Source organism: Lepidochelys olivacea (assembly GCF_965140295.1).
Source record: "Lepidochelys olivacea isolate rLepOli2 genome assembly, chromosome: 21".
NCBI classification, from domain to species: domain Eukaryota; kingdom Metazoa; phylum Chordata; order Testudines; family Cheloniidae; genus Lepidochelys; species Lepidochelys olivacea.
In genome coordinates this window covers 8,088,132-8,115,519 of record NC_140431.1, presented here as the reverse complement: position 1 = coordinate 8,115,519, position 27,388 = coordinate 8,088,132, and the positions used below count along the sequence as shown (strand labels likewise).

The 27,388-nt window shown below is 43.1% G+C and overlaps 1 protein-coding gene across 4 annotated transcripts; it reads left to right on the top strand.

The window, feature by feature from the left end:
- The first annotated feature begins 70 nt into the window (after positions 1-70).
- Positions 71-26,959, top strand: ZC3H11A (zinc finger CCCH-type containing 11A). Of its 4 annotated transcripts, none has more exons than XM_084611021.1 (18): positions 71-162; positions 7,902-7,954; positions 8,437-8,624; positions 9,880-9,999; positions 10,750-10,873; positions 11,712-11,915; positions 12,629-12,745; positions 13,848-13,931; positions 14,549-14,659; positions 15,814-15,876; positions 17,899-17,991; positions 18,151-18,216; positions 18,766-19,287; positions 20,532-20,611; positions 21,182-21,506; positions 22,547-22,716; positions 23,194-23,261; positions 24,699-26,959. In XM_084611021.1, the coding sequence occupies exons 3-18, from the start codon at positions 8,571-8,573 to the stop codon at positions 24,955-24,957; spliced, it is 2,460 nt and encodes an 819-aa protein (XP_084467147.1). In that variant the 5' UTR covers positions 71-162; positions 7,902-7,954; positions 8,437-8,570; the 3' UTR covers positions 24,958-26,959. The 4 variants fall into 4 exon arrangements, with proteins under 4 accessions (XP_084467147.1, XP_084467146.1, XP_084467148.1 ...); XM_084611020.1 differs by having other exon boundaries at positions 71-181; XM_084611022.1 differs by lacking the exon at positions 71-162 and having other exon boundaries at positions 7,582-7,954; positions 13,848-13,928.
- Positions 26,960-27,388: the final 429 nt, after the last annotated feature.

Below are 27,388 nucleotides of genomic sequence, written 5' to 3'. Positions count from 1 at the left end.
GCCATGTTAGTTGCGGGCGGGTCGAGTGCCCGTATGTTGGTGTTGGGTGCCATCTTTGAGGCTGGCAGCGGCAGCGACGGCGGCGGCGGGTGGCCCGAGCTTTGCCCCCGGTCCGGAGACAGAGGCGCCAGCGGAGCGGAGGCGACCGCTCCTTGGGATTCGGTAAAGTCCCCGCTCGCCGGTAACTAGAGCCCGTTAATCGAACCCGGGCCGGGGGCGGCCCCTCACCAGCCCCCGGGGCTGAGGCCGGGCCCCCCCCTGCTCCCCGGGGAGCCTCCCCTGGCCGCCCCCTCCGCGCCTTTTCCTTCCCGGGGCCTAGGCCCCGCGCCCTGGGCCTGCACGGGGAGGAGGGGTCCCCTCGCTAGCCAGCCCGCGGCGGGGGAGCAGGGCCCCCGAGAGAGCCGCTGGAGGGGGGAGCCGGCCTCCCGCCCCCACGGCCTGGGGCCAAGCGCCCTAGAGAGCCGCGGCGGGGGGGCCCCGACGCAGGGGTAAATCCACCCCCGCCCTGGAAAAGAGGGAGAGTCGGGGGAGACCGCCCCCACTTCCGGCTGAAATTGACGGATCCCTGGGTCCAGCTCCAGGGGCAGCCCTTAGGGAAAGCTGCAGAGGGAGTTTCCTCCTCTTCCCTCCTGTGCCAGGCCCCCTGGGACTGCCAGGGCTCTGTCCCTCTCCTGCCTTGGGCACGGTAGGTTTTGAGTGAAGAATATTCCCCCCCTCGCTTCCCATCCCCAAGCACCCTGTGGCCTCCTGGGGTAGGAGAGTCCCTGGGTCAGCCCCAGATGTCAAGTGGAGCAAAGAGAAGATTCCAGTGCAGGTGGCTCCCTTTAGAACAAAAAGGTCTTCAGAGTTGAAAGGCCGTGCTTCCCGTTTCTGGTGGGACTGACAAGGAGCCTGCCGTCAAGTCATAGTTTTGCGGGCTGCACACAGCAGTGCCCCCAAAGGGATTGAAATCAGGATCTAAACTAACTCTGGATGCACCCAGTAGCTGACTTAAATTCTTCTTTAGCTCGTTTAAAAACAAAACAAAACAAAAAACACAAAATCAGATTATTGGTGATATTGGCCTTGGCCGTCTAAAACCAACCAAACCACAAAGCCCTTCCCATCAGCTTTGATTTTTAATTGAGAATGAAAATACGAAAATAGTGCCTCATACCATACCGATCAGTATGTGGACTCGGAAAATCATTCCCAAAACTGGTGCTTTGGGGTGCACGAGTGCACATTGCACTCGGGGATTGAGCTGTGCACCTTATTTTCAGAATAGACTGCTGTGTTATTTGATTATAAAAATGAAATATCCTGGGAAGAGTTAATTTTGAAACAAGGGAACTTGGAACTACCGCTATGGCATGCAATTAAGTTGGATGTGTATACAACCAGTTAGGCTTAATAGATGGTACTAAATTTGGGGCTGGATACCTGAGCATTTCAGGAAAAAGTTGGTGTAGAGGTACTTCCTTCTGTCCCTTTTCCTCTTAAAATAGTACCCGTTCAAGCAACTGGTTCAAGAGGAAGTTGACTGCTACAGACACTCAAGAAAAGATCACTTAAGTGGGCGGCAAGATCAGTTGTCAATATTTCCATGGTAAAATTACTCTCAGTTCTGGCATAAATTTTGGAAATAGAGAATGAGTGCATATTCTTTCAGTGTGCCAGTCTCCCCTGTCTCCCCCAGCAGTAGATGCAGCAGTTTTAATAGTGCGGGCAGTCTGGAATTTATTCCCAGTGCCCATTCTGGCACTGACGACGATGATAAGGTGGTGGCAGAAGGGGTGGAGCAACCTGCCAAACATAAAGGAAAGAAGGGGTTGCGGACTAAGGGAAAGCCACGCCATAAAAAACTGGTGCTGTCTAAAAAGTTTGTTAAAGATCTGGGACCGGCAGGTGCTGCAGCTGCAGTAGTCATACCTGGTGCTTCTGAGCAAGATGGAGAGAGCTTCTTTATCGAGAGCAATACAGTAAGACGGGTTCTATTGCCTGGTACGAGAGCAAAGACTTCCATCGTGTGGAACTTCTTCCACGTTGATCCCCAGTACCCCTGTCGTGCCATCTGCAACCTCTGTAAAAAAAGCGTGAGCCGTGGCAAGCCAGGCACCCACCTTGGCACGTCGACGCTTCAGCGGCATCTCCAAGCAAAGCATTCTGTGTACTGGGCCATGGCTAATAAAATAAGTGCTACTGGTGGAAGCAGCGCAGGGGAGGAGGAATATACCTTTAATGTGCCTGTGTCCCCAATCTCCCCTGACAGCAGATTTAGCAGTTTGAGCAGCAATGGGAGTTTGGAATATATTCCCAGTGTTCACTTTCACAGCGACAGTGTGGAAGAGGCACTGAGCCAGTTTTCCAGCAAAAAAAGAAGAAAGAAAGGACTGCAGGTTCATGAGTTATACCCAGGAAAGCCAGAACTTTCCAAAAAATTTGCCAAAGATGTGGGTCCCACAGGTGCAACGACCGCAGCCAGTGCAGCCGCAGCAATAGTCGTTTCTGGTGCATCTGGAGAAGACAGAGAGAGTTTTCTCATTGAAAGCAATACGGTCAAACGCGTCCTGATGCCAGGAACCAGGACCAAGACGTCAGCCGTCTGGAACTTCTTCTACGTTGATCCTCAGTATACCTGCAGGGCGGTTTGTAATGTCTGTAAAAAGAGTGTCAGCCGAGGCAGGCCAGGCACTCACCTGGGCACATCCACGCTGCAACGGCATCTGCAGGCCATGCATCCTGTACACTGGGCCATGGCCAGCCAATGGAATGGCACTATTGGTAACGGTGTAGATGAGGAAACAGTAGAGGATTTTTCTGTTGGTCCTAGGGAGATGGACTTGTCACTTCTCTGTCCCAGAAGCTTTTCAAGCTATTTCTCGTCTCGGAGGGATAAACTTACAGCCAGTTACAGTTTAACATCTCAAGGCCTGGGTGTCCATGCGCCAACTTTATCTCCTAAGCCAGTGCTTGGTAAAAGAAAGGTCATAAGTCCCAACTTTGGGACTCCGCAAGACTCTCAAACATCTGCTACTGAGAAGAAAATTAAATACCACGAAATTCCAGTTGCACAGCAGATAAATAGGGCTATTACAGAATTGATTATTGAGGATATGCAACCCTACTCATTTTTTTCTACCCCTGCTTTTCAGAGATTCATGAAGATAGTGGCACCAGGCTATCAGCTGCCTTCTAGAACTTACTTTTCCACAAAGGCTGTGCCCCGGTTATACAATGTTGTGAGAGAAAAGGTTTTCATGGCTCTGGAGAAAGCTGAATGCAAAAAAGTTCACTTAACCATTGACATGTGGACCCATGAACCAACCACGGACTATCTGACAGTGATGGCACATTGGGTGTCTTTTGAAATGCTGTTGTCTTCCTCTCACAGTGCCAGCAAAACTCCCAGTTGTAGGAAGCAGGCAGCTCTTTGTGTAACTGGCTTTGCTAAAGATTATGCAGCAGCCAGTATTTTACAAGAACTAAATTACCAAATCGGTGTGTGGCTTTCCCCCAATTCCCTCACCCCTGGCTTCATAGTTTCTGACAACACTGCTAATGTTGTGCATGCAGTGAGAGATGGAGACTTTACCCAAGTGCCATGCTTTATTCATTGTTTAAGTTTAGTAATTCAGGACTTACTCTGTGAGCACAAAAGCACGAGGAGCATGTTAGTAGCTGCTCGAGAGATTTGCCATCATTTTAATCATTCTGTCAAGGCCCGTCAAATTTTGCAGGAGTTCCAGCATGCAAACCATCTTCCACAGCACAACTTGAAGCAGGAGGTAGCCACCCAGTGGACCTCCACCTTTTATATGCTGAGGCGACTTTTAGAGCAGCAGAAGGCAGTGCATGACTATTCCATGCAACACCATGTGGGGAGGGTGGATGGGGTCATCCTCACCTCATTTCAGTGGTGTCTGATGGCTCACGTGTGTGATATCCTTGAGCCGTTTGAAGAAGCCACTCAGGAAGTGAGCATGTGCACTGCAGGTCTTAGTCATGTACTGCCATTAGTTCGCCGCCTGCTTTTGACGCTGCAGAACATGCGAAAAGACTTTCAAATCAAAGGTGCCACTGTAGCTCTCGGGCTGGTGGATGACTTGTCTCTAAGGCTCGAAACTGACTCCCGACTGAGCGCTGTGCTCGGTTCTGAGCATTGTATCTTGGCCACTTTATTAGATCCCTGCTTTAAAGACAATTTAGAAGAATTCCTTCCTCAAGGTACTGACTTGATAAGCTATAAACAGATCCTTATTGAAGTAGTATCTGAGTATATGTGCACTTCGGTGGAGGGTTGCTCCTTGGAAGCTACGGAACTATCAGGCCATTCATCCCTTATAGGAACCGATCCTTGTGCTCTTCACCTTAAGGAAGATTACTCTGGTTCAAATCCCTTCAGTGGCTTCTCTTCGAGTGGTGCAGCTTTAATAGGCAAGAAGAGGCTGTTGTGCCCATCAGCTGCAGCAGTAGTAGAAGAGTACTTTCAAGATGAGTCTTCAGGGATAACAGTTAAAGATGACCCCCTGACTTACTGGCAGGGGAAGCTGAGAAGATGGCCTGCATTAACCCGAGTAGCTATTCAGTATCTCAGCTGCCCACCCTGTAGTCTGCACTCTGAATGTGTCTTCAGCACAGCCAGACACCTCGTTTCAGAACACTCTGCTAGTCCAGGTTTTGACAATATTGAACAGTTAATGTTCCTTAAAATGAACTTAAAAACTATTAATTATGACTATTCCACTCTGGCCTTGGGCTTTGACACAGAGGATGAGATCACTCAGAGTAGCGAGGATGAGATGTTTTAGCCAGTGTTGGCAGCTTCAGTTTGTTCCGCGCTCTGGACCATTTGAAGTGCTGGGACTTGTGCTGCTATATACTGTTCTTGTACGGTTGTTAATATCTAGCACTTCTTGTGCTTTCCATCTCAAGAGCATTTTACAACATCCTCCAAATGCCCCCATGAAGTAGGTAAATTAAGCATTATGTCCATTTTGTAGACCAGAAAACTGACACCTGACTTAGTGCGAAAAGTGGGATTAAAATTTGATCTTGTGTTCAGATTGTCCTAATCACATTGTCCTAATAAACACCACCTAGGTTTTTTAATATAAATATTAATGAAAATATTTTTTTAAATAAAAATAAATATACAAAACAGGTCAATAATAAAGAGAGAGCAAAATAGGATTCATGCTTTAAAATCATAAAGAGCACGAGGTAGGTGTTTGTAGTTGATAAGCATGGTGCTGGCAGCACTCACTGAATAATGCTCCTTAATGACACCTATTAAGGTATAAAGATGTTCCCTCTCTGGACTTCTCTCCCCCATAACCCCAGCATACTGTTGAAAGGCCATGGACTAATGCTGGCTGGCTAACTGAAAAGATGGATGAGTGACTTGCATAGTTTTTCAGTGTTGAGAAAGACAGGGCTCTAAAATGAACTGGGCAAATGTTCACTGTATTCTTGTCTTCCTTTAGTGAGGGTGAAGTGTGTGACCCCCGCCTTTTATTTCTTCTCGCTGGTCTCGAATGATTGTTTTGATATAACTAAGCTCCTGTACAAAATGAAATTACAATGCAAACCACAGCTCAATCTCAATGTGAACACCAGTGTTATTCTCGGGATTTGATTGGCTTTGAAGTTCTTAATCAATTTCTGATGCAAGCTTGCTGAGTGCGCCAGAGTTGTTCACTTATTTTAAGCTTTAAGGGGTTAGCTCAGTTGATTTTCTGTAATATTTAAATTGCTGTTCTGACTAAAGTTGTTTAAAACATTTTTTTTTTTTTATTTTTTTAAAGTCTAGGTTCTGTGTTAACATTTTTTCATTGTGGTGCTTGTATAGAACTGAGAGACCTGAGTTGCTTAGTAGTATAATTTCAGTGAGGCTAATTCAAACCCTGGACTGTGTGTAAAGTACTAAGTATGTGCCAAAGTATGGAAGGTAATATGCAAATGCATTGAAAGAAATAATCAAAAATAGCACGTTATCAGACAGACCAGGAGGCATTGTCCGTTACTTGCCAAGAAATAAGTTTTGGTTTATGTGGAGGCATTTCACACTTTGAAATTGCATTGAATTCTGGAGGATATTAGTGAAAGTGAATATGGCAAAACTTCCCTGTATCTAATGTATGTTAATTGCACACTGAGGGAACATTAGTGTAGTTAGATACAGGTAGACAAAAGTTACCAGGGATACAAAATCCAGTTGTAAAGGCAACAAAAGTCAAAAGTGAGTAATTATTTAGATACTAAGGGAAGGACAGAGATTGATTCTTACCTTTTTTTAATTCCCCTTGTTAAGAGTTTAAAACTGATAACTAATACAAGAACCCAACATTTCCTCTCATTATTTTAGATTTATGGAAACTCCCTCTCTTTTCTCCCCCTCTTCTCCCCCCCCCACCCAAAAAAAAAAATCCTGGAAAAATTCACTAGTGCGTGAGAATAAAAGGTCTGATCTTTTATTGTTAATTTGTAAGAACTATTTCATTCAATTTCTTCTAAGGTAGAATTGGAAGAGAATTACCAGAGAAATGTTTCAGTGTTTTTAATGTAGGCAGTGTTGTTGAAGTCGTGTCAGTCCCAGGATATTAGAGAGACAAAGTGGGTGAGGTCATATCTTTTATTGGACCAAATTCTCTCACCAACAGAAGCTGGTCCAAGAAAAGACATTACCTCACCCACCTTGTGTCTCTCAGCACTTTTAATGACACAGGAACTGGAATCTCTTACGTTTAGATCTAATGGTCAAAAAGGCAGGTTTTATGGCATTCAGTAAAAATAAGAAAACTGAAATGTCTCATTTCACAGTGAAATTAAACTGTTTGTGGTAACTGGAAACACCTTTAGGCTCCTTATGGTGTCAAAGTCATTGGCTGCTAAGAATTGGACCCAAGCCATCCTTTCAGACCTTTGCCATCTCACAGCGATGGATAATGGTGGATATATGTACCAGGGAACAGTATATGGTCACAAACCAGTAGTATTTGAAAAAATCAAATAAATTAAAATTGGTTTCCAAAAATCAAAATTAAAATATTTCCAAATTGTGTCTCATGCAGCTGTGCCTCTTCAAAACTGAGTGTTTCTCTGCTTCTTACAGCTTGCTGTATTCTAGAACTGCTGTGTTTCTGCACTTGATTGCAACTTTAAATATCTGATCAGAGCTACAAGTTGTTCTTTACAATATGGATATCAGACTATGCATACTTTGTATAAATATGGATATACTGTATGCATGTACATACATGTGTATATTTATGTGCCCAATCCAAACTTGCCCATATTATAAAGCATTGGCCTGAAAGTGTATTTGTGACACTTTTTATAACCCCTCAATTTTTGCTTTCCCCCCCAAATTGAGACACTTTATGATGCATTTATGATGTCACTTAAGTGACAAATAGCCCAAATATATCATTTTTATTACCACATTTGAATATATTGGTGTGTGTGTATAAACACATTTGTATATATGTATATACATATGTATGTTTATACATACAAGTATGTTTTTGCTATACAGGTAATAAAGATGGGGGAAGGTTTTTGTGTTTTCTTAATAGGTGAAGAAATCTTGAAGACCAGAAATTGGAACTTATTGAGTTTTAAATTAAAAAAAAAAAAATTTAAACTGTCCGGCTGTGGAAGATGGATCTTCATTTTTGCAGCCACTTTGACTCACAAGTTCATCTTTAAATGAACTGTTTTTTGAAGAGCTAACTAACCCTCGCTGTCTCCAGTCTGACAGAGAGTATTTGAATGGACTTGCTTCCTCCAGTAGTTGTAAGATGTTTAAAAGCACAGCCTGTGTCTGAATTGTGGATGAGATTTCCTTGGCAATGTGAGGAGAAAATTCTTTCTATCCCTTTATTATTAATTCACGGATTGAGTGTTGGTTCGGCCTACAGGAGAAATTAATTGGAAGTCTTTGAAGACCAACGTTCTTGCCGAGGTTATCCAGGTATGTTAAGCTATAGATGTCTAATTTCCCCTTGGTATAGCGTAGGGGTGGGGAGGGAGGGCTCATAACTGAAGCTGTATTTTTTTTTAAGAGAATATTACTTATAACAATAGTTAATCATCCAGAGATATTTCCCAGACACAATTCATTCCTTCAGAGGTAGGCCTCCCATCCTGCACTTACCTCTGTATGGAGCACAGTTTGTTCTATGTGAATAAAACTTTTTAATGTCAATAAGGACATAGAAAAATCATTATTTTATTTTAAACCACAGAGAAAACTCATGATTTGAAAGTACTTCAGAACTGGGGAGTTTTTTGTTTTGTTTTTTTGGAACTGATCGGTTTCAAGGTAGTCAAGTTAACACTGTCCCTTCAAACTCATTAAATGGCATTGGTGCAAGAAAGAGGGAAAGTTACTTGTCACTTGATGATGATCTGATTTTTTTATTTTAAAATTCCCCTCAAACCACCTTCTCCAAGGTTACTTTTTAAAGAAGATTTCACTGATCACGTCTGAAGAAGAACGGGTGAAGCCCATTTTCACTAAGAGAGGAAGAAGTCTGTGCGGAGCAATAACCCTGATAACTTAAGCTTGTTCTAACAATCTGTCCAGCATGTCTAAACAAGGAGATGATTGCTACTTCTATTTCTATTCCACGTGTACCAAGGTAAGACAACTGAGATGAACAGAGTTTCTCAGATAATTTAATACATGTCTCATAGTTAGATTTGAAAGTAGAATCTATCCTGAAATGTCCTAGCTGGTTTCATATCCTGTTTTCCAGTCTTGTTTTATTACACCTAGCCATCTGTTATGGAAAGCAATAAATTTCAAGGTAGAAAAATAATGCAAGGTCATCTGTGTAGAGAATTAATCTTTACCCCTCCTCCTGTTTTTATCAAGCAGTAATACTGATTAACACTTTTCAAACAGTTAGTTGCTAATCCCTACGAATTGCTTGTGATGTTGGCATTAACTCCTTGTAAAGATAGGTAAATCAAGACATGGAATTGAAGCAACTTGCCCAAGCTGTGGAGGAAGTCAATGTCAGTGATGGATTGGAACTCGAGCGCCTGACTCCTTCAGTCAGCTAAACCATTCTGCTTCTCTTTAGAGCTAACTATTGCTTATTGGGCCCAATGAACCAGCTATGAAAAAAAAATCCATATCCTATTGTGTCTACTCTGTATGCTGTTTCATTGTTAAATAAATAAGATCCAGAAGTTATAGACCTGACTAAGGCCAATGAACAGATGCAGAAACATTTGTGCCTTTTTTTGTGGCAGGAGGGGAGTTTCTATTTTTGCAATGGCATGCCGTTTTTCAAGAGCTGCAGGCATCGTGCTTGGCCCACCCCATGTTGATTGCTGCCTAATTTTTGAATTTCTTAATGTGGCACAAATAGCTCAATTTAAAATTTAACACTAATAACTATAGCTCTTAAGGATGATACAGTAAACAGAATTCTATCAAGTGTAAATGCAACAGTAAGATGGTTGAGGTTGGCTGTAGGGAATAGGGATGTAGATGTTAATCATTTTTGTGTGTTTTTTTTTTTTAATGAAGTGGTTATTGATTTATCTTGTTCTTGTATCGCATCCACAGTATATCCTGACTTGTTTCATCGTGGCCACCTCTAAAGTGTTTGTCTGATGTTAAGACAGTGGTTTAAAATAATGTCAGGAAGGACCTTTCAAAATGTTTCCATAGAATTAATTATTTCTGCCTTCCTGAGAATGCACATCTCATCCATTGCTCCGTTTCTTCTTCTTGATTCATCTGCCTTTCCATTCCCCCACACTAGGATCAGTTCAGTCACTGAGCCTTTTTCCTTCAGTCAGAAAGTCCCACTTTTACAGCTGTCTTTGTACCTGGGTTTTTCAGATTGCAACCTCTTATTTGCTTTTGTCCCATTTGCATAGGGGGATGGTTGTCCCTTTCGTCACTGTGAAGCTGCACTCGGAAACGAGACTGTCTGCACACTCTGGCAGGAAGGGCGCTGCTTCAGGAGTATCTGCAGGTTTAGGCATATGGAGATTGATGTAAGTGTTCATTTTGCAAGTACGTTTTCAGACCGTGCTTTTTATCTGGTGCTCGTAATTTGCTTTGAATTGGAGTGATAATTTACAGTAGCAAGCAAAGAGCATAGAGTGGGTTCGCTTTTATGTATCAGTTTTGCCTGCTCTAAGCAACACTGGCCTCCACTGATCAAAGTAAAGGGATGAATTTTAAGAAAATTTAAGCTTGTTAGAAAAACAACTCCTTGCTGTGATACCTACTAGACACTGGAATAGTCTCTTCAGTGGAAGTGGCAGTAGTCACATTGGTTGTATTACTTAAAATTGCGGTGGCCCTAGCACTCGGGAATAATCCTGCACTGGCCCTTTGGGAGATGAACTAGATGTGATTAATGTGTCTTTTCCATCTCTGACTTCTCCAGTTTTCTACACAGTTTTTGTCGGGGGCTAGGATAGGCTGGAAAGCGGAGAAAGGAAAGAGGAAGTGTAGTGACAAACAGATGCAAAATTGTCATTTTCATAGTTTTTGTAAAGATTGTATATGTGCCCAGAGCACTAGATCGGATTTTTGTTTCAGTTATGAGGTGATGTCCTAATGGTATATTGAAATATTTTATCTTTATGACATGTTTGACCTGTGAACTGAAGTCATAATATTGCATTGTGATTGTTCTGTGAGAGTTCTGTGCCACTTGGATGCCATCTGATAACTGCATGACTCTGTAGCTTTTCCAAGGTGACTTTAATGTGGGTCTTTGTTTTGTCTGTCTGAAGAAAAAACGCAGTGAGATCCCTTGCTATTGGGAGAACCAGCCAGTTGGCTGTAAGAAATTAAATTGCGCTTTCCATCACAACAAGGGACGCTACGTTGATGGACTCTTTCTACCTCCAAGCAAAAGTGAGTTGTTTCATTTTTCTCCTTTGGCAATTCTTCCCAAATCCCTGAAGGCTTGTAGAATTGACCTCTGGACTTTTACTTGCACAGATATTTCCGAGTGCTCCTGCTATTGGTAGTTGAAAAACAAAGGCAGCTCAATTGTTCATGATAGAAATTAAAATCTGTAATGGTTTCAAATGGAACACTGGTCTGACCTAAAATGTCAAAAATACTTATTTAAAAACCAATGTCGAGACCACTGCATCAAATATTACATTATTTGCTTTATTAAAAAACAAATACTGTCTCTTGAGGTCGATATTAAAACTTGTTGGCCCAATAGTCAAAGTATCCCCCACCTTGGTCAGTTTTTCTTTGTGAGACAAGAAGCCTTGATATTATCAAAATATGAAGTAAATTTGTTACTTATATAGCAGCATCGGTGCTGTACAACAGGTGACTTGTACCAGCCAGCTGCTGATCCTGAGCACAAGAAATGGGCCTCCAGCTATAGTCAAGGCTGAAATGAATAGCAGTGGAGATTTCACCCAATTTTTTTATGCTTAGCTGCTTCTCTCCCTTTTTTATTAATATTTTCCTTCTGTTTTAGGCTACCCTCATCTCACTCAACCTTTCAATCGGTGCGAAGAGATATAGCTTTGTGGGGCTGTAAAAATAATAGCCAAACATCCATGCGCTCTCACCTGGCATAGCCATACTGAGCGGAGTCTCTTCTCTCATAGTGAAGGAAAGTTCAGCATGGCTGGAAGTTTATATGCATTGAGGTTTTGAAGTGAATGAAGCGTTGGATTCAAGGTTTTAAATAGGCAATTTACAGGTGTTTCTACTGTTCTTCCAGCTGTGTTGCCAAGTATGACTGAGTGTGTAGAAGAGGAGGTGAAGGTGACCCAGATCTCGCTGCAGCAGAATAAACTGTCTGTCCAGTCCAACCCCTCCCCCCAGCTGCGGGGGGTGATGAAAGTGGAAAACTCTGAAAACGTCCCCAGCCCCACTCATCCTCCAGTCGTAATCAATGCTGCAGATGATGATGAAGATGATGATGGTGAGCAGATTTTAGCTCCTATATTTAAATAAATACATACAGCACTGATGCATTTGCTATGTCCTAGTAATCAACCTTCAGTTTACATGGTCAGTCCTGTGGTGTTTCTAGTCTAGCATTCTGCACTGGGCTATGGCCAATACCTGGAATATTGAAGGAAAGCTTTTCTAAACTCTTGTTGTACAAGGAAACAGGAAGGGAATTTCATCCTTAAGCACCATTCCCCTTATAGGCAATCTAGAAAGTAGCCTTGTCGAGCGATTAAGAGCTAGGAACTGAGTCACGAGACCTAGATCTTAGTTCTGACATGGCCATACTTGGGCAAGTCGCTTAGGCCAACTTTTTTTAAGTGGCCACTGTTTGAAGTCAGAGGGAGCTGTTGGGTGCTCAAGTTGAGTACCCAAAAACTCTGGCCATTTTGGCCTTAACCTTCCAATACCTCCACTTTTGCATAATGAAGAGAGTACTCACCCCTTAGATGAAATGTGCTGCGTAAGTGCATGGTCTGATATCTGAAAACACGAGATTTGGTTATTAGTTATTTGTATTACCATTGCACCTAGAAGCCCCAGTCATGAACCATGACTCCATTGTGCCAGCTGCTGTATGCAACCAGAACAAAAAGGTTCCTGGTTTCCCTGCCCCAAAGTGCACACAGTCTTGTCCAATTCCTGATGCTAATTGTGTGTGAACTAACATTTTGTCCCTTTCAGATCAGCTTTCTGAAGAAGGAGATGAAACTAAAACACCTGTTCAGCAGCCAGCTACAGAAACCCATAATGGATTGCGGATAATTTCTACTCGGAAATCCAGTGCTAATTCAAAACAAGGTATTTAATGTTTATATTGCAGGAGCTCCTGAAGGTCACAGCCAGGTTGGCTCTTGGACCCCATTGTGTTAGGCGTTGGTCAAATGTAATAAATGACCACCCCTGTGGTTTGCCTGGCAAAATCCTTAATTCTAGCTATTGGCTGAGCTCCTTAGTAAGGTGATCCTTGGGTATCAGCCACTCTTCTGCGGTCACAAACAGGATAGCTCAGTCAATGCTTAGCTCATTCTTTTTTCAAATGCTTTTGGTTTATGTTGAGCAATCCCAGAAGCCATTTAAACAGGCAATGATAGCGTGACTTTTCAGGTTACCTTTTTAAAAATTCATCTTGGTAATCAATGCTTACATTAAATCTTGCTAGCTTTAGGAGCATATGGAGTGGTCCATGAGTTAACATGTAGGTCATCAGGCTAGACCACCTTATGTTGACTGGGTAACTCCACTGATTTCAGTGGAGTTATTCCTGATTTACACCAGTGTAAGATGGCGGAAGATCACTCCCTAAATCTTTAAATTACCATGCAGGTGTAGTTTTGAGGTTCTTACTCCTTAAACAGACATCACCAAGGAAGTTCTGTAGGGAAAGGGGGTATTTGTATGGTTATGCGGTAGCATCTTCTGACAGCTGAAGAAGTATACTGCAGCTAGTTCAGAAAGCTGCATATTGTGGAAGAACAGTGAGGTGAGGGGTGGAAATGGGAACACAGAATGCCTCTGGAAGGTGAGCATCTCTGTGACTTAGCTGTCACAGGAGACCAAAGGGGAGTTCAAAGCCTGGATTTCCCCACACTGTTTAAAAAAACAAACAAACAAAACCCTCTTAAAAGTAAGCCAAGTGACTAATAGCGCAGATGTTGGTAATTCTTAAAAATGCAGCTTCTGCTCTTTTGTGAGACCAAGCAACCTACAAACTATCCCAAATTCTGTGGCCATGAACATAAGGCTGTTTTTTTTTTTTTCTTTCATGTCTGTTTTTTCGTGATTTTTTTTTTTTAATTTATTTTTTGGAAAAAGCAGTAAATGCTAAGAAGCTTGGTCTGTATTCATAGATATGCACCATTGCTTTTACGTTTTGGGTTCATTCACAATTCTGCGTTTTCAGATAACAACAGTTTGAATTTTGGAATAAAAACACTTGAAGAAATCAAGTCCAAAAAAATGAAGGAAAAATCACAAAAACAAGGTGGTGAGTTACTCTCCCTCCCTCCCAAATTCAGTGGCCCTCCTGTTTCAAGAGAGAGAACAGTTTTTCCTGCATGGGAAATGCACAAGTTGACTTGCAGGGTTTTTTGGTTGGGATAATCTGTTGGGATAATTTTTACTTTCAGAAAAAATAGCTTAAAAATAGTTCAGGTGTTAAAAGCAGAATCCAGATGGCACAAGCTCTCTCGTATTAGTCAGGCCCTCTAAAGCAGGGAGTAAAGTCCAAATGAGAAGGGTACAAGAATATACTCTCATGCTGTTGTGTATTATGTATCTCTCCCCCCTGAAGCATCTGGATAGCTGGCCAAGCGTAGGCTAGGACTATTCTGTGCAGTCTTTTGTATTTACTCTTCTCTTTTGGCCCAGATATGCAACTGATTTGAGTGTGAGGTCTGTTCATAAAGGTGTTTTTACACACCCTCAATTGCATGATCTGAGCCTTGATTTCAATTTGCATATAAAGTTTTTGTTGAAGTGATTTAAAATCAGTTTGCTGGGAATAAAGTAACTCTTGTCTGTTTTTCCTCATGTGGAAAGGGAGTGGCTTTTTATAAACTTTTTTCCCCGCTAACTTAATATATTTTTGTTTGCTCTGATCAGAAGGCCCCTCTGGAGTTTCCGTTTATCCACTCCAATCCCAGACCATTCCTGGTCCGGAAAAGGAAAACCTACGGACGGTGATCAGGACTGTAACCTTATCTGCAAAGCAAGGTGATGATAACTACTGCCTGCTTCCCTGGTTCCATTTTAGTGGTTCCTTAGACTGTAGTGTCGGTCCAGATGTCCTTGCTTTCTCTGGCCAACATGGTATTCATCTGCTACTGATGGTGCCGAAAGGTGTTTGAAGACTTTATTTAAAGCTTCAAAACTCATGGTTTTCTCCTGAGGGAAGAGTCCCTGGATATATCGAAAACCTCTGACAGTGCTGGTACTCAGTGAAGCATATAGATTTCTGATTTTTGCATCAGGACATTCAGCATCTGGGCATCACCATTAAAGGGTTACAGAGAAGTGCTCGAGCTAACCATAACAAGCCAGTGTTACCAAATGTGACCATGATGCTGCAAACACTTGAACATGTGCTTGACTTTACTCCCAACGGGTCTGCTGCTGTGAGTAGAGCTACATATGTGCTCAAGTATTTGCAGAATCAGGACAAGTGTTTGCACAACGATATAGCTGCAGAACAGAATAGCAAAAGGAGAGAGAAATGAATGGGTGCAAACAGGAGACAACTGGAGAACCAATGAAAGGAAGCAGCCACAGAGAAGCTCTGTGGCACTGGCGAGGGGGTCAGCACTAAACAAGCAGAGAAGGGCGTGGGTGGGAGGAGAGTGCGTTCATGAGGTAGTCTGGAGTAAGACAATGCGAGGTTCCATTTTTTTTCAGAGAGAGACTCGCTGCTGTTTGATAGTTGGTTATCCTAGTAAGGAATAAATCCTCAAAGTGTCTTGTAGACTAGAACCCGAATATGGAAGTTGTGCTCCCAAGAGGCATTTTGCTTGCTTCTAAGAGTAAAATTTAACTTTGTGAATACTTCTACTGTAGGAGAACCTCCCTAACCAGCACAGTATGTAACTTGCACACTTGTTATAAGAGCCTTAATAGCAGAAAGCTGAAGCAAGATCTCATTCTATGATTTTTACTAAGTATACTACAGTACACTTACTAGTAAGTTTCCAAATTGTAATTCTCAAAATGTTTTATGATGCAATATTATTGCATTTTTGTTTCCTCGCTAATAGGCAAAATCTCATGATTTACAATAGGAGTCTATCACTTGTGTAAACTGGCGAGATTATTTTGTATCTATATATGTCTAGTGCTTTTTCCAAATTAAAGATGCTTATGTTTCACTGTTCAAGGTGAGGAGCCTCTAATTCGATTGAGTCTCTCGGAGAGACTGGGAAAACGGAAACCCTCCATAGGTAAGAACTCATAGGCTAGAGAAATAATGCTGGCTAGAGTCAGCTTCCTCTGCATAGCTCTTGTAATGCACTTAAGTTGAAATCTGCAACACCCATCTGCCATTACAGCTGTAAGGCTCCATGCAGCTCTGCTAATGTGGTTCAAAAAAATATTTTATAGAACAAAATAAAGGTATAGGAATTTAGTTTCAGGAAAAAATGAATATGTATGAGACTCATTACCCGTTACCTGAATGCTAGTCTGTAACAGGGTGGCAGTTTCTACAGCCCTGCATAAGGTTGCAGACTAATTACTGCTGTGACTCATGCTGACAGGTGGGTCCTTAACTCCAACCAGGTTGGAAAGGGGATGGAGTGTCTCTCTGGAAAACGGAGAACAAGGGACTGGGACAGGTGAGGATTTGCAGGGAAACCCTAGGAACAGCCAAACTTGAAGAGAAAGCTTTTAGGATAAGGTTTATAGGTAGATATTTATCTGAGCAACCCTCAAGAAGGGGAATTTTTTGACACTATGCAATGTGTATACTCTGAAGCAGTGTGGGTACTCTAGCTGCTTACTTGCTTCTTTAACTTAAGTCAGAAGCCATCAAGTCATCTATTTGGTAATTCCTGAGCTTGTGGCTTCTTGTATGTTTTACCAGAGAGATACGGTGCCTCCAAAACACCAAAGCAGATATATCGCATTCACATATCCCCCAGGCTTGTGCAAATGTATTGTTCTAGTGCCCTTCTCCTTAAAGATGTCTGCGTTTCAGGTACTGTAGGACAGCGTTTCTCAAATGCAGCCCATGTGGCTACATGCAGCCACCAGGGGCTTTTCTTACGACCACAGCCTCCTGGGCAGTGACTGGCGATGGGGGTGGGGTGCAAAGCAGTGGTCCCTCCCCCAGGGCCATCAGCAGGGGTTTGGCACTATCCCCCCTGGAGCCACAAACGCCAGAGGAACAGGCAGCTGGTGTGAGTTCCCCACCTTCCGTGGGGCAGTGAAGCTTGGGGTTCAGCCCTGAGGTGGCGGGCGGCAGGCTCCAGTCATGGGGCTTTGGGTTCCAGCCCTGGACCCTGGCTGCAGGTGCCAGCCCTCGGCTCACCCCCCCCCTACATCACTCCTGGCCCCCACTGCCTCCCCTGCCCCCTACCATTGCCCCTGGTCCCCACTGTCTCCCTACCCACCTCTTATCCAGGGCTTACTGGCTGAGTAAGTCTGCTGTGAAAATTTATATTTGTGTGTTTGTTAATATCACTTTTCACAGACCCCCAGCTAGCTAGTAAGTCTGCTGTGGAAATTGATAGTAACAAATATACAGATATTACCTTTTTCAGCAGCAGACTTACTAGCTAACAAGTCTTTTTAAAAAAGCAAACAAAAAGCAAAAGAAACAACAACAACAAAAGACAAGAATGCGCAAAACACCTTATTTGTGTTTCTATTCTGTTTAGGTCCAATAAAGAATAGAGACAACTGTACATTGTTTTTAATTATTGAGTCTGCAAAAAACCTCTATATACATAAACTACAATGACTTGAACATGTATATGTTCATATTTATTGTTTTTTCCTAAAGTTAAGTATTTTAGGAAAAATTGTCAGAACGCCCCCCCAGCAAAATTGGTGGCCGAACTCTGAGGCCACCAAAAATGTATTATGAGAACCCCTATAAATTTGTGAAGTGCTTTAGAACTTTCTACCCTGAGAGTCCCCGTCTTGATTTGGCAGTTGCTTCATAAGGGAATTTCTCAGAGAGCCTCTTACCCTCCTGACATCCTTATCTTCTGCTGCTTGGGTTTCAAAATGGTTCTTCCACTGAGAACCATTGTGCTATTTGGGAGCTACAACTTCGAAGCAGAAATAGCAGATATTAGCAGCTGGAAGATAAAAACAGAAAAAATTAAACTCTGTGAAAGGTAAAGAGAGGAGAGCTTCTAGGCGACTCCCCTGTCTTCAAGTCCTCCGATGGACAAGCTCTTGTTATTATGTTCAGATATTAGCTGTTGACTTTATTTCCACCATGTTTGGCTTTACAGATGAAAGTGGCCCTCCATTGAAGCGTAGCCTTGCTGACAGGCTTGGAAAGAAGCTTGAATCTCTGGAGAAGACTGACAAAGCACCAAAGAGAGGTACTGCTGCTTAAAAAATCCTTGGGTTTGTTACATACAGACTTCCCTTTTGGTTCTTTGTATGTTAGAAAAAGCCTCTCAAGATAACTTTGAATTTCCTGGAACCATGTGAGAGACAAAGGAGCAGCCCACCTAACTGCTTTGTGTTTGTTCTTGCAGTTCAAGTCCCCAGATCTCTTAAGGAGAGGCTAGGATTGCCAGCTGAGCAGGCTAGCACGGAGACAGGTAACAGCTGTTTGCTAAAGCTGATGCTTCCCTTTTTCCTGGACCTGCCATTTCTCAGCAATCTACATTACCCTTCTCGTAGCCATTAGAACTCCTGTATCTGCCAGCGTGAGAGTTCTGGCTCTTGACAGCCAATTTGTTTCCACTTGTGCCTCAGCAAGCTTCTCTCACCTGTCTATAAGCAGAAGAGTTTGGAACGTGCTTGGAGACAAGTGAAATAGAAATTGGAAACCAAGAGATGGGATTGGAAATGCCAGTGGAGGTACAAAGTAGTGGTAGAATGGGGCAAATCTACCTTTGTGCTGCAGTCATCGCAGTAGTAATGGATTGTTTACAGAAAAGGGATCAGAGTGTGCCCTACAATTTGATATACATGCTTCCCTAAACCACGTTCACAAGTATAGGTTATGATTTGGTTTCCTTTCTCTTTGACACACTGAAAATCACAGTTTTTTGGGGGGCCCTAAATGGCTACTTAATTTTTTTTTCAATGCGCAGGTCAGTCTTCTCTTTAAATGTTTTGGGTTTTTCCTCTTTTGGTAACAACAGAGGGAGCTGCAAAACAAGCAGGTGAGATCCGTGTGAAAACACTAGAGGAAATCCGTCTTGAGAAAGCCAGCCAGAAACGGGGAGAACCTCAAACCAAACCCAAGACTGAAGAGTCTTGTAGAACAGAAGATTCTAATCCAAGGGTGAGACCCTCCCCAACAATTCGAATCAAAACGTTTTCTGAGGTCCTGGCTGAGAAAAAAAACAGGCAGTTGGGGGAGGAAGAGCAGCTAAAAATGGAGGAAAAACTAAAAGCGGAGGAAAGCCCTACCAAGCCGAAGACTGAGAGTGAGACCAAGAAGCAGGACACCACAGCTCCATCTATAGCCAGCAAAGGGCAGCTGGAGCAGTCCACAGGCAAAGCCATGTCAATAGGGGAAGTGCGCATTAAAACATTGGAGGAGATCAAGCAGGAGAAAGCCCTGAGGATGCAGCAGAGTGGAGAGAACACCCTAAATACGCCACCGCAACCTGAGCTTACTCCCATCGGCAGGAGATTACTGCGCATTACAAAGCTGACAGGTAACAAATGCTTTGGCTATTCCTATAGTACAGCAGGTTTCCCTGTCTTTGCTAGTATTTTCAGTTGACTCAGAATTCACTCACTCCACTACATATTACAGCTAGAAGACTGTCAAAGTCAAAAGTTAGGAAGTGCCAGAATCAGGATTGCCGATATCAACCTTACTTCTGCTTTGTACATATGTAATTAAAGACTGTCCTGCATATCACTTGTTATGTCTTCTATGGGGCTCCTGCCTCATTCAGTGAATGCGTAGTTATTTAACGTGGAGGACAAAATGCAATATTGAATGTGTGGCCTCAGGCCTCACACGCTGTACTGAATACAAAATTCATTCCCTCCTGGGAGTTTCTGTGATCCTCTCAAAATAATATTGGAGTCAGTGTTTCATGAACATTAATGTTCATGATCTTCACAACACCTTTGTGAGATAGGGAGGTGTGTTTGTGTGGTTTTTTGGGTTTTTTTTTTACAGCAGGGGAACTGAGGCACAGAAAGAGATTAAGGCGAAAATTGTCCACTAATTTTGGGTGCCCAACTTGAAATATCTAGGACTTGCTTTTTTTTTTTTTTTTTTTGGAACACAACCACTTTGCATGTTCAAAGCACAATTCCACTGATGTCTGAGTGTTCAGCATTTTTGTGTCTCAAACCACAGGTGTCTCATATTGGGCACGCAGAAAATGGGGAACACACAATTAGTAGCCAGCTGTTAACACTAGTTTGAGTGAGGTGCCCAGCATCACACAGGAACTCTGTGGCAGAGGCAGGCATAGAATCCAGTTAACTAGGCCAGCATTCAACCACCTAACCATGAGACCATTCCTTTTTCATCCTACAGTCCTCTGCCTCATTCACTATACACTTTCCAACCTCTGCAACAAATAAGGCAGGGGTCCTACAGACAACAGCCTCATTCATTCGTTCCCTGCGTACAATACATCATGTACACTGTACAAAGCGTCTTTCGGATGTAACATTAAATGGGGGTCTCTTTGGGTCATCTCAGTGCTTGGTCAGCTGGAAATAAAAGTTCTCTGGTGTGTAGCGCAACCCAAACCTCATGATTACAGTGTACAACTGAATGGAAGATTGCAGAGCTCAAGCTGCAGCCAAATTCTTCGTCTATTAAACTGGTGCGTTTGCCCCAAAAGGTTGGAAACCAATAGTGTGAAATGCTATTCAGGAGATCTGTGGTGTTTCAACTCTTGGAATTAACATGTGGGTTTGGGATGTTTTAAAGCACCTGGAAGAGAAGAAAAGAAGTTGGTGGAGTCAAGCGTTCCGCCCCTCAGTATTGGCCCAGCAGACAAGGCTGCAGAGGTGAGTCCCTGGAGAATATAGGAATCACTATGTGTCAAAAGTAATATTCACATTCTGTTTACCAGCACGACTTGGCACATACCTCAGATACAATGGGGGTGTCTATATATTTCTGCACCGAAGTGCTGGAGATTAATCCAGAGTCCTGTCTTCTGTGATAGCATTTCAAGACAACATTGCAATGATCAAATGGCTTTGAATTTCTTGCTATTTAAACTTAGCAATGAATAAGAAGCCAGGACTTTGTAATCAGAGGTAATCTGTCTGAGGGCAGCACTGGCAACTTGTGTTTCCCTTGGGCTCCTACTAAGAATGGAATAGATTTCAGCTAGAGTCTTTTGCTTTGATCAGGGGACAACCCATGCTGGGACTTTGTAGCCTCTGTGGGCTGCACTTGTGTAGTAAAGGTGAGGTTGTTTGTGAACCTTGATGTAGGTTGCCAAAAGGCAGCTGACTGATATTAGGGTGGTGCGGAGCTCAAGAGTCCTCTCCAGAGGAATTGCTGATTAGGTTTTTGTTATGAAGTCTCCCTAGATTTGTCTCATCTTGTTCCTCGCTTATTTTCTCTAGTTTTCAGATGAGAGTGCAAGCAACTCTATGGCTCAAATGAAGAGTTCTGAAGAAATCCTGAGGGAGAAGCGGCAGCTGAAGCCACGGCAGAAGGAGACGCTCCAGAAGGAAATACCTGCTGTGTCGTCCCCTAGAGAAGACACAATTGAAGAGAAGAGCCCAGTGGCTGGAAGTCCTGAATCCACAGTGACACCTGGGGCAACTCGTCGGCTGACAAAGAGACTGACTGTGAAAGCAGAGGAAGCCGTGATGGAAAGTCCAGGAACGGAGGGTTCAGTACTGCCAGTGAAACAAGCAGCTCAGTCTCTGGAGCGAAAGGCTAAAGGTGAATGTCATTTTGTGTGGTATTTTCTGTAGCAGGGATTTAACTTTAAGGACCGATCACTTAATCGGTTCCCAAAATCACTCAGTTATTTTGCTCAATATTGTCAGGGAAAGATGACCAGTGTCGTCGTCTTTAGACTTTTGTCATCGCCACAAGTGCAGCACAGTATGATGCATATTTCGTTCAGTTGGCAAAATGGCCAGCCATGAGTCAGAAGAATGGAGTAGTAAAAGGAAACGCTGCCAGTCTGGAGTTAGATGCATTGGCACAATAGTGTAACAAGTTGTGCAGATCCTTGCTGTGGGTGGGAGAGGAAGCCTACACAGAATGTGCCTGTTCTGTTTCCTCCCAGCTCCAGCCCGTGTTAACCCTTTCCTCTTCGAGAGCCCTAAATAACTAGAAAATGGCTTTCATTTGTAAACACTGAAATTTCAGGAAAGTTACCCTAGAAAAGTGGTGGTGTTGCTTAGGATCTCGATGCTGTCCAGATTTTCTCTCTATTCTCCCCTTCATTTCTGATTGGTTTACTAATTCATTCCTGACTGTTGGGTAGTGTTGCTCAACGGCTCCTACATTCCACCCCAAAGATGGCTGTGTTAATGGAGGTGAAGGAATTTCTCTGGAATGTGTTAGAGCTGATAAGATGAGACGCTGTAAGTCTATTAGCATTTTTACAGATTGCTGACTACATAAGAACATAACGGCCATACTGGATCAAACCAAAGGTCCATCTAGCCCAGTATCCTGTCTTCCGACAGTGGCCAATGCCAGGTGCCCCAGAGGGAATGAACAGTCTCTGGCAAACAGAGACTAGGGACAGCAGTCCTGCCCGTCCTGGCTAATAGCCATTGATGGACCTATCCTCCATGAATTTATCTAGTTCTTTTTTGAATACATGTATTTGAACTACCTGCCAAAGGGTTAATTGGGGGTTACCAGGTGCTGTGCCTTATACTCATTGCTGGCTTTACAGAGGAGGAAGGAAACTGCAACAATCCTAGGAACCAATCAGCTTCCGTTCTTTTCCTTTTATGTTCCAGCCAAACCCAAGGTGAATGTGAAGCCATCAGGCATAAAAACAATCTCCCCTGCAAAGCAGGCCCTGAAACGAAAGGTGGCTGAAAGTCATCCTTCTGCCATAGCAGCTGTGAAACCACTAAGCACCACCAGCAGTGACTTGAAGGAGCTCCCGGCTAAAAAAGCAGCTATGGTAAGGAAACTGGCTTACAAGCTGGACAGCCTATGGTGAAACCTGAACAGAAGTGTTTCACCCTGCCCCTAAGAGAGGATAGATATAGGGATGTCTTATCTCTCTTATGCAGTTCTGTCCAGATCTGAGTCCCTTACCATACCATGGGATGATTTCGATGTATCTTCCTCCATCTTTTATTAGATGAGTACCAGCACTTCTATAATGTTCTTAGTTAGATGCCTTCTCAGTGGACTGAACTACGTACCACTTACATGCATTCCAGAGTGGCTAGTCAACTACTGCTGAAGACTTCAGGCCCTTGATAGGCATCGAGTTTTATGCTTGCTTTGTCTGGGAAGGCCCAAATTTGTTTTGGCCTGGAGCTCAGGGATGATATGGCTGTGCAAGGATGGGACAGGCATTATGCTGAAGAAAGGAAAACTGCTGAGAAATATTTTACTTTTGTACCTTAACTTTCACCTTGCTTTTTCCCAGACTACTGTTCTAGCCCTGCCAGAGGATAGTCCGGCCACTGTACCAGAGAGAGCAAAATCCAGAGACAGGTAATGTCTGCAACTTACTCCTGTTAGAAAAGGTTTTTGTCACTGGGGTTTCAGGAAACTTCAGTACAGTGTCTGCCTGACATTTGGGAAGATGAGTTTGAGGTCATCAATGTTATAATATACCTGTTAAGCGGTGCAACGTACCCTTCTTTAATTTTCTAACTATTTAGCAAACTCTCCTTTGGATTATCTTTTAAAACATTTCAGTTGTTTTTGTTAATGTCAGTGAATTGGCATCACTTGCAATAGCATCTTTCTGGATTCCTGTGAGTCCTGAAAGAGGCAAGGGTGGCGTAGGAGTGGGATGAAGATAGGGGAAGACTTTCCTGCTGGCTCCTCCTCAAATACTAACTAGTGGCTGGCATTCTCTGTGACCAAATGCATGTCTCAGCAGAAGGCTCTGTAAGAGAAGAGGGATATTAGGTGAAGAAAATAACGCAAAGCTGGGTGAGACAAGTTTCTGCAGCACCTGGCCAAATCAGGGCTGACTAAAATCCACTGCTGTCAGCTTCTTAGTGTCAAGAGCACCAAATTCATCCAAACGTTTGATGGAAAAAGTAAATAGTTGATATCCATTTTAACAAACAGTTCACAAAATTTATCCATTCACATTTTTATAGTCAGTTTAGTAAATTAGTGTAAGTGTATTGTCTTTGGAGGCAGAGCATTTGGGGATCTAGCAAAAAGATTGGTTTAATTCTCATGGTTGTGTCTAGGTCCCTAAACTAAGCCTGGATTTGTGCTGGACATGGCCCACCTTGATTATCATGCACATTGTAGGGAGAGTGGTCACTTTGGATGAGCTATTACCAGCAGGATAGTGAGTTTGTGTGTGTGTTTTTTGGAGGGGGGTGAGGGGGTGAGAGAACCTGGATTTGTGCAGGAAATGGCCCACCTTGATTATCATGCACATTGTGTAGAGAGTTGTCACTTTGGATGGGCTATTACCAGCAGGAGAGTGAGTTTGTGTGTGGGGGGGGTGGAGGGTGAGAGAACCTGGATTTGTGTTGGAAATGGCCCAACTTGATGATCACTTTAGATAAGCTATTACCAGCAGGACAGTGGAGTGGGAGGAGGTATTGTTTTATGATCTCTGTGTGTATATAAAGTCTGCTGCAGTTTCCACGGTATGCATCCGATGAAGTGAGCTGTAGCTCACGAAAGCTCATGCTCAAATAAATTGGTTAGTCTCTAAGGTGCCACAAGTACTCCTTTTCTTTTTGCGAATACAGACTAACACGGCTGTTGCTCTGTAAACTGAGAATGTACCTGTAATATTATGTTGGACTCGGGGACAGCCACTGCTTAGTTACACAGCAATTCCAAAGGATTGGAGGTGTGTGGGGGGGGTAACACTGCAGTAAGATAGGGTGTTTGGCAAAATAGATACTTTCAATTAAGGAATGTCTAATTGCTCTCTCTCTCTCTTCTCCCAAGCCCTGAGCTCCACATAGGAAGCCAAGCAGCCTCTGTGGCTCAATCAGAGATGACAAGCCCAACCTCTTCACAGGCAGCAGTAAAGACCCGCAGGCTGAGTTCCAATGCAGCTGGGAAAGCACCCTTGTCCGTAGAAGATGACTTTGAGAAGCTGATTTGGGAAATCTCTGGAGGCAAACTGGAAGCAGAGATTGATCTGGATGCAGGAAAAGATGAGGATGACCTCCTGCTTGAACTATCTGAAATGATTGACAGCTGAACCAGACTTATACTTATCTTTTAAAACAAAAAACATTTTAAACTCTATTTTGTTGGATACCCAAGATAAACCTTTTTCTTCTATATGAGGCTTTGCCACAAGTCTTCAAGTACACTTGAACTGGTAGAAATTGGCAATATCTGCACTCAATTGTCGTTAATTTCCCTGCCGGTTAGAGTTAACCTGTATACCCATCCTGTTACCATACGTGGCTATTTTGAATATGTGAAGACAAAGCACTTCACAGTTTCAGGCCAGAATGATCCTGGAGCCCATCTATAAAGCCTGGGGGTATAAACTTCTTCCACTGATTCAAGGCTGTGAAGGCTTTTAAAAAAAAAAAAAAAAAAAAGTTTTTCTCAGCAAGGTGTGCAAAACTCAGTGAGTGTGTTTCAAAGCTTTCTTTTGCTTTGTTTTCTTGAATGGCCTCGAATTACTATGTCAACTCTTGAGTTGTATTTGTCCTTATCTTCTTGTTTTAAGATTCTAGGGAAAATTAATGAAAAGGATAATTACTACAGTAATGTGGGCCAAACGTACTGCCAAAGGTGCAGGATTGGGTTAGTCCATCCAGCCTTACTTCCTTTTACTTATCAGGGACAATACAATATCAGTATGGAAAGCAGCAGCATACAGTACATGAAGACTGCCTTTCTCCCTTTGAATCCTACTGTACTAAATCTTGGGGGGTTGGTACTTTTTGTTGACTGAATAAGGTCCTGGGGCAAGTGGTGTAAGCCCTCATGGTCTGCTGCACATCAGTAAATTGAAAATGGGTCTTAAAAGTGCCTCTCATTTCCAAGAATCTCTTCCTTCTTCTGCTGACTTTTCTTCTACTGGAAAGCAGTAGCTGCTGGCACTGATGGGAAAACACTTTCAGCTTTCTTTGAACCCCAATTCGCTGTATAGGCTTGTCTGATTTGATGTAGCACTATGCTGGAATTCAGCCAATAAGAAGCATTTGTCAAGTCAGGCAAGTCCTAGAAAAGTGTTCTACAGTGGTCAGAGCAAACTCTGTGTCCTCCCCTGTCCTGTGGATACCTTTCTTTCTTCTCACCCTTCATTTCTCTATAATTCCATCCTCCTCCTCCTCTGCCTGAACTAATCATTTAGGAAGTACATACCTGGGGTTGGGATGTTAGGAAAACTAGTCCTCTGTGCTTGACAGTCCATTTGCCTGAACTGTGTACATGGAATCTTGCTGTGACCCCGCAGTAAACGGTTGAGATTGGGGTGTATTGTGTTTCCCATCACCTATGTTCATTTTGACCATGAGTTTTTTTATTTTTTTTTTTTAATTTTCTTAAACTTTCAACAAGCTAGTCCCTTCTGACTTTGAGCTGTGAGGATATAGGTGTGGCAAGCTTCTGCTGCTGGCAGGCTTAAAAAAAAAAGTTTAATTGTATTGTAAATATTTTGTCTTTGGAAGAAAACACGTACATGATTTGGTAATCCACTGTGATGTCTTAGTTCTTATAGGGAAGATTTGAACCAAAACCAATTTTTAAATTAAAAAGCCCACTCCTGAAAAAACTGCTGTTATAGTTCTAGGAGGGACACCACGCAGGAAGCTTCATCCCAAAGAAGCTGAAAAGCAACAACCCTCCATCCTGCTGAAGGACTTTTCACAATGAGACTTCAGGTTGCTTGTGCACGAATGGAAGCAACTTTCAGAGAGAGAGAGAGAGAGAGAGATGTATGAGAGATTGTGATCTAAAAAAATTTTCCCTGCTGCTTGTTATCTCCCTGTGTTTAAGCAGAATATTCCGTTCCATTGTCAGCTTTGTTCACTTCCTTCTCTGGATGAGAAGTCCTGTCTACGAAGGCCGAATTTTATGTATGCCATTACTTCTGTAAATATTTTATTCTCTCATTTTCTATTTAGTTTGTATTTAAGGCATTGTCTTACATGTAATCTGAATCCTACATGTTCACCATGAGTTGGGCTGTTCATGAAAAACATTACTCTTGTTTTTAAATAAAGCTGATGTAGGAAGTCTTATTTCAGATGTTCTCTGTGTAGCTGGGTAAGATGCAGAGGTGGGCATTAGGCGCAAACAAAAGGATCTTTTGGTTTCTACAGCCAATAATTTCTTTAAAATGTTACCAGTAGGGGAAACAGTATGTCCCCGGGGTAGGGGGTGCAGAGAGGGTCAGCTTGCAAACAATGGAAGAGGCAGTGTGACTGTGTGGGGAATTCATAATACTTAACTCCTTTCATCTCAAAGCACTTCACAAAACTGGGAGACCTAGCTAGCGAAGAGACTCGCCTGAAGTAACAGCAGGTTGGGGCCAGAGCTGGGCCTCCACAGGGAGGGGGTGAAGCCACGTGGAAAGGGGGTAGCAGGCTCACCCCGGCCCCCGCCCGGCCCCACGCCTGTGTTGCATGCACCCTGCAGGCTCTGGGCCCGTGCTCTGGGCAGGGGCTCTG

Excerpts from the sequence above, each read along its gene's own strand:
- ZC3H11A (XM_084611021.1), top strand. The coding sequence starts at position 8,571 with ATGTCTAAACAAGGAGATGATTGCTACTTCTATTTCTATTCCACGTGT. Across the intron at positions 8,625-9,879 it reads TCTATTCCACGTGTACCAAG|GGGGATGGTTGTCCCTTTCG; the intron begins GTAAGACAACTG and ends CCATTTGCATAG. Across the intron at positions 23,262-24,698 it reads AGAGCAAAATCCAGAGACAG|CCCTGAGCTCCACATAGGAA; the intron begins GTAATGTCTGCA and ends TCTTCTCCCAAG.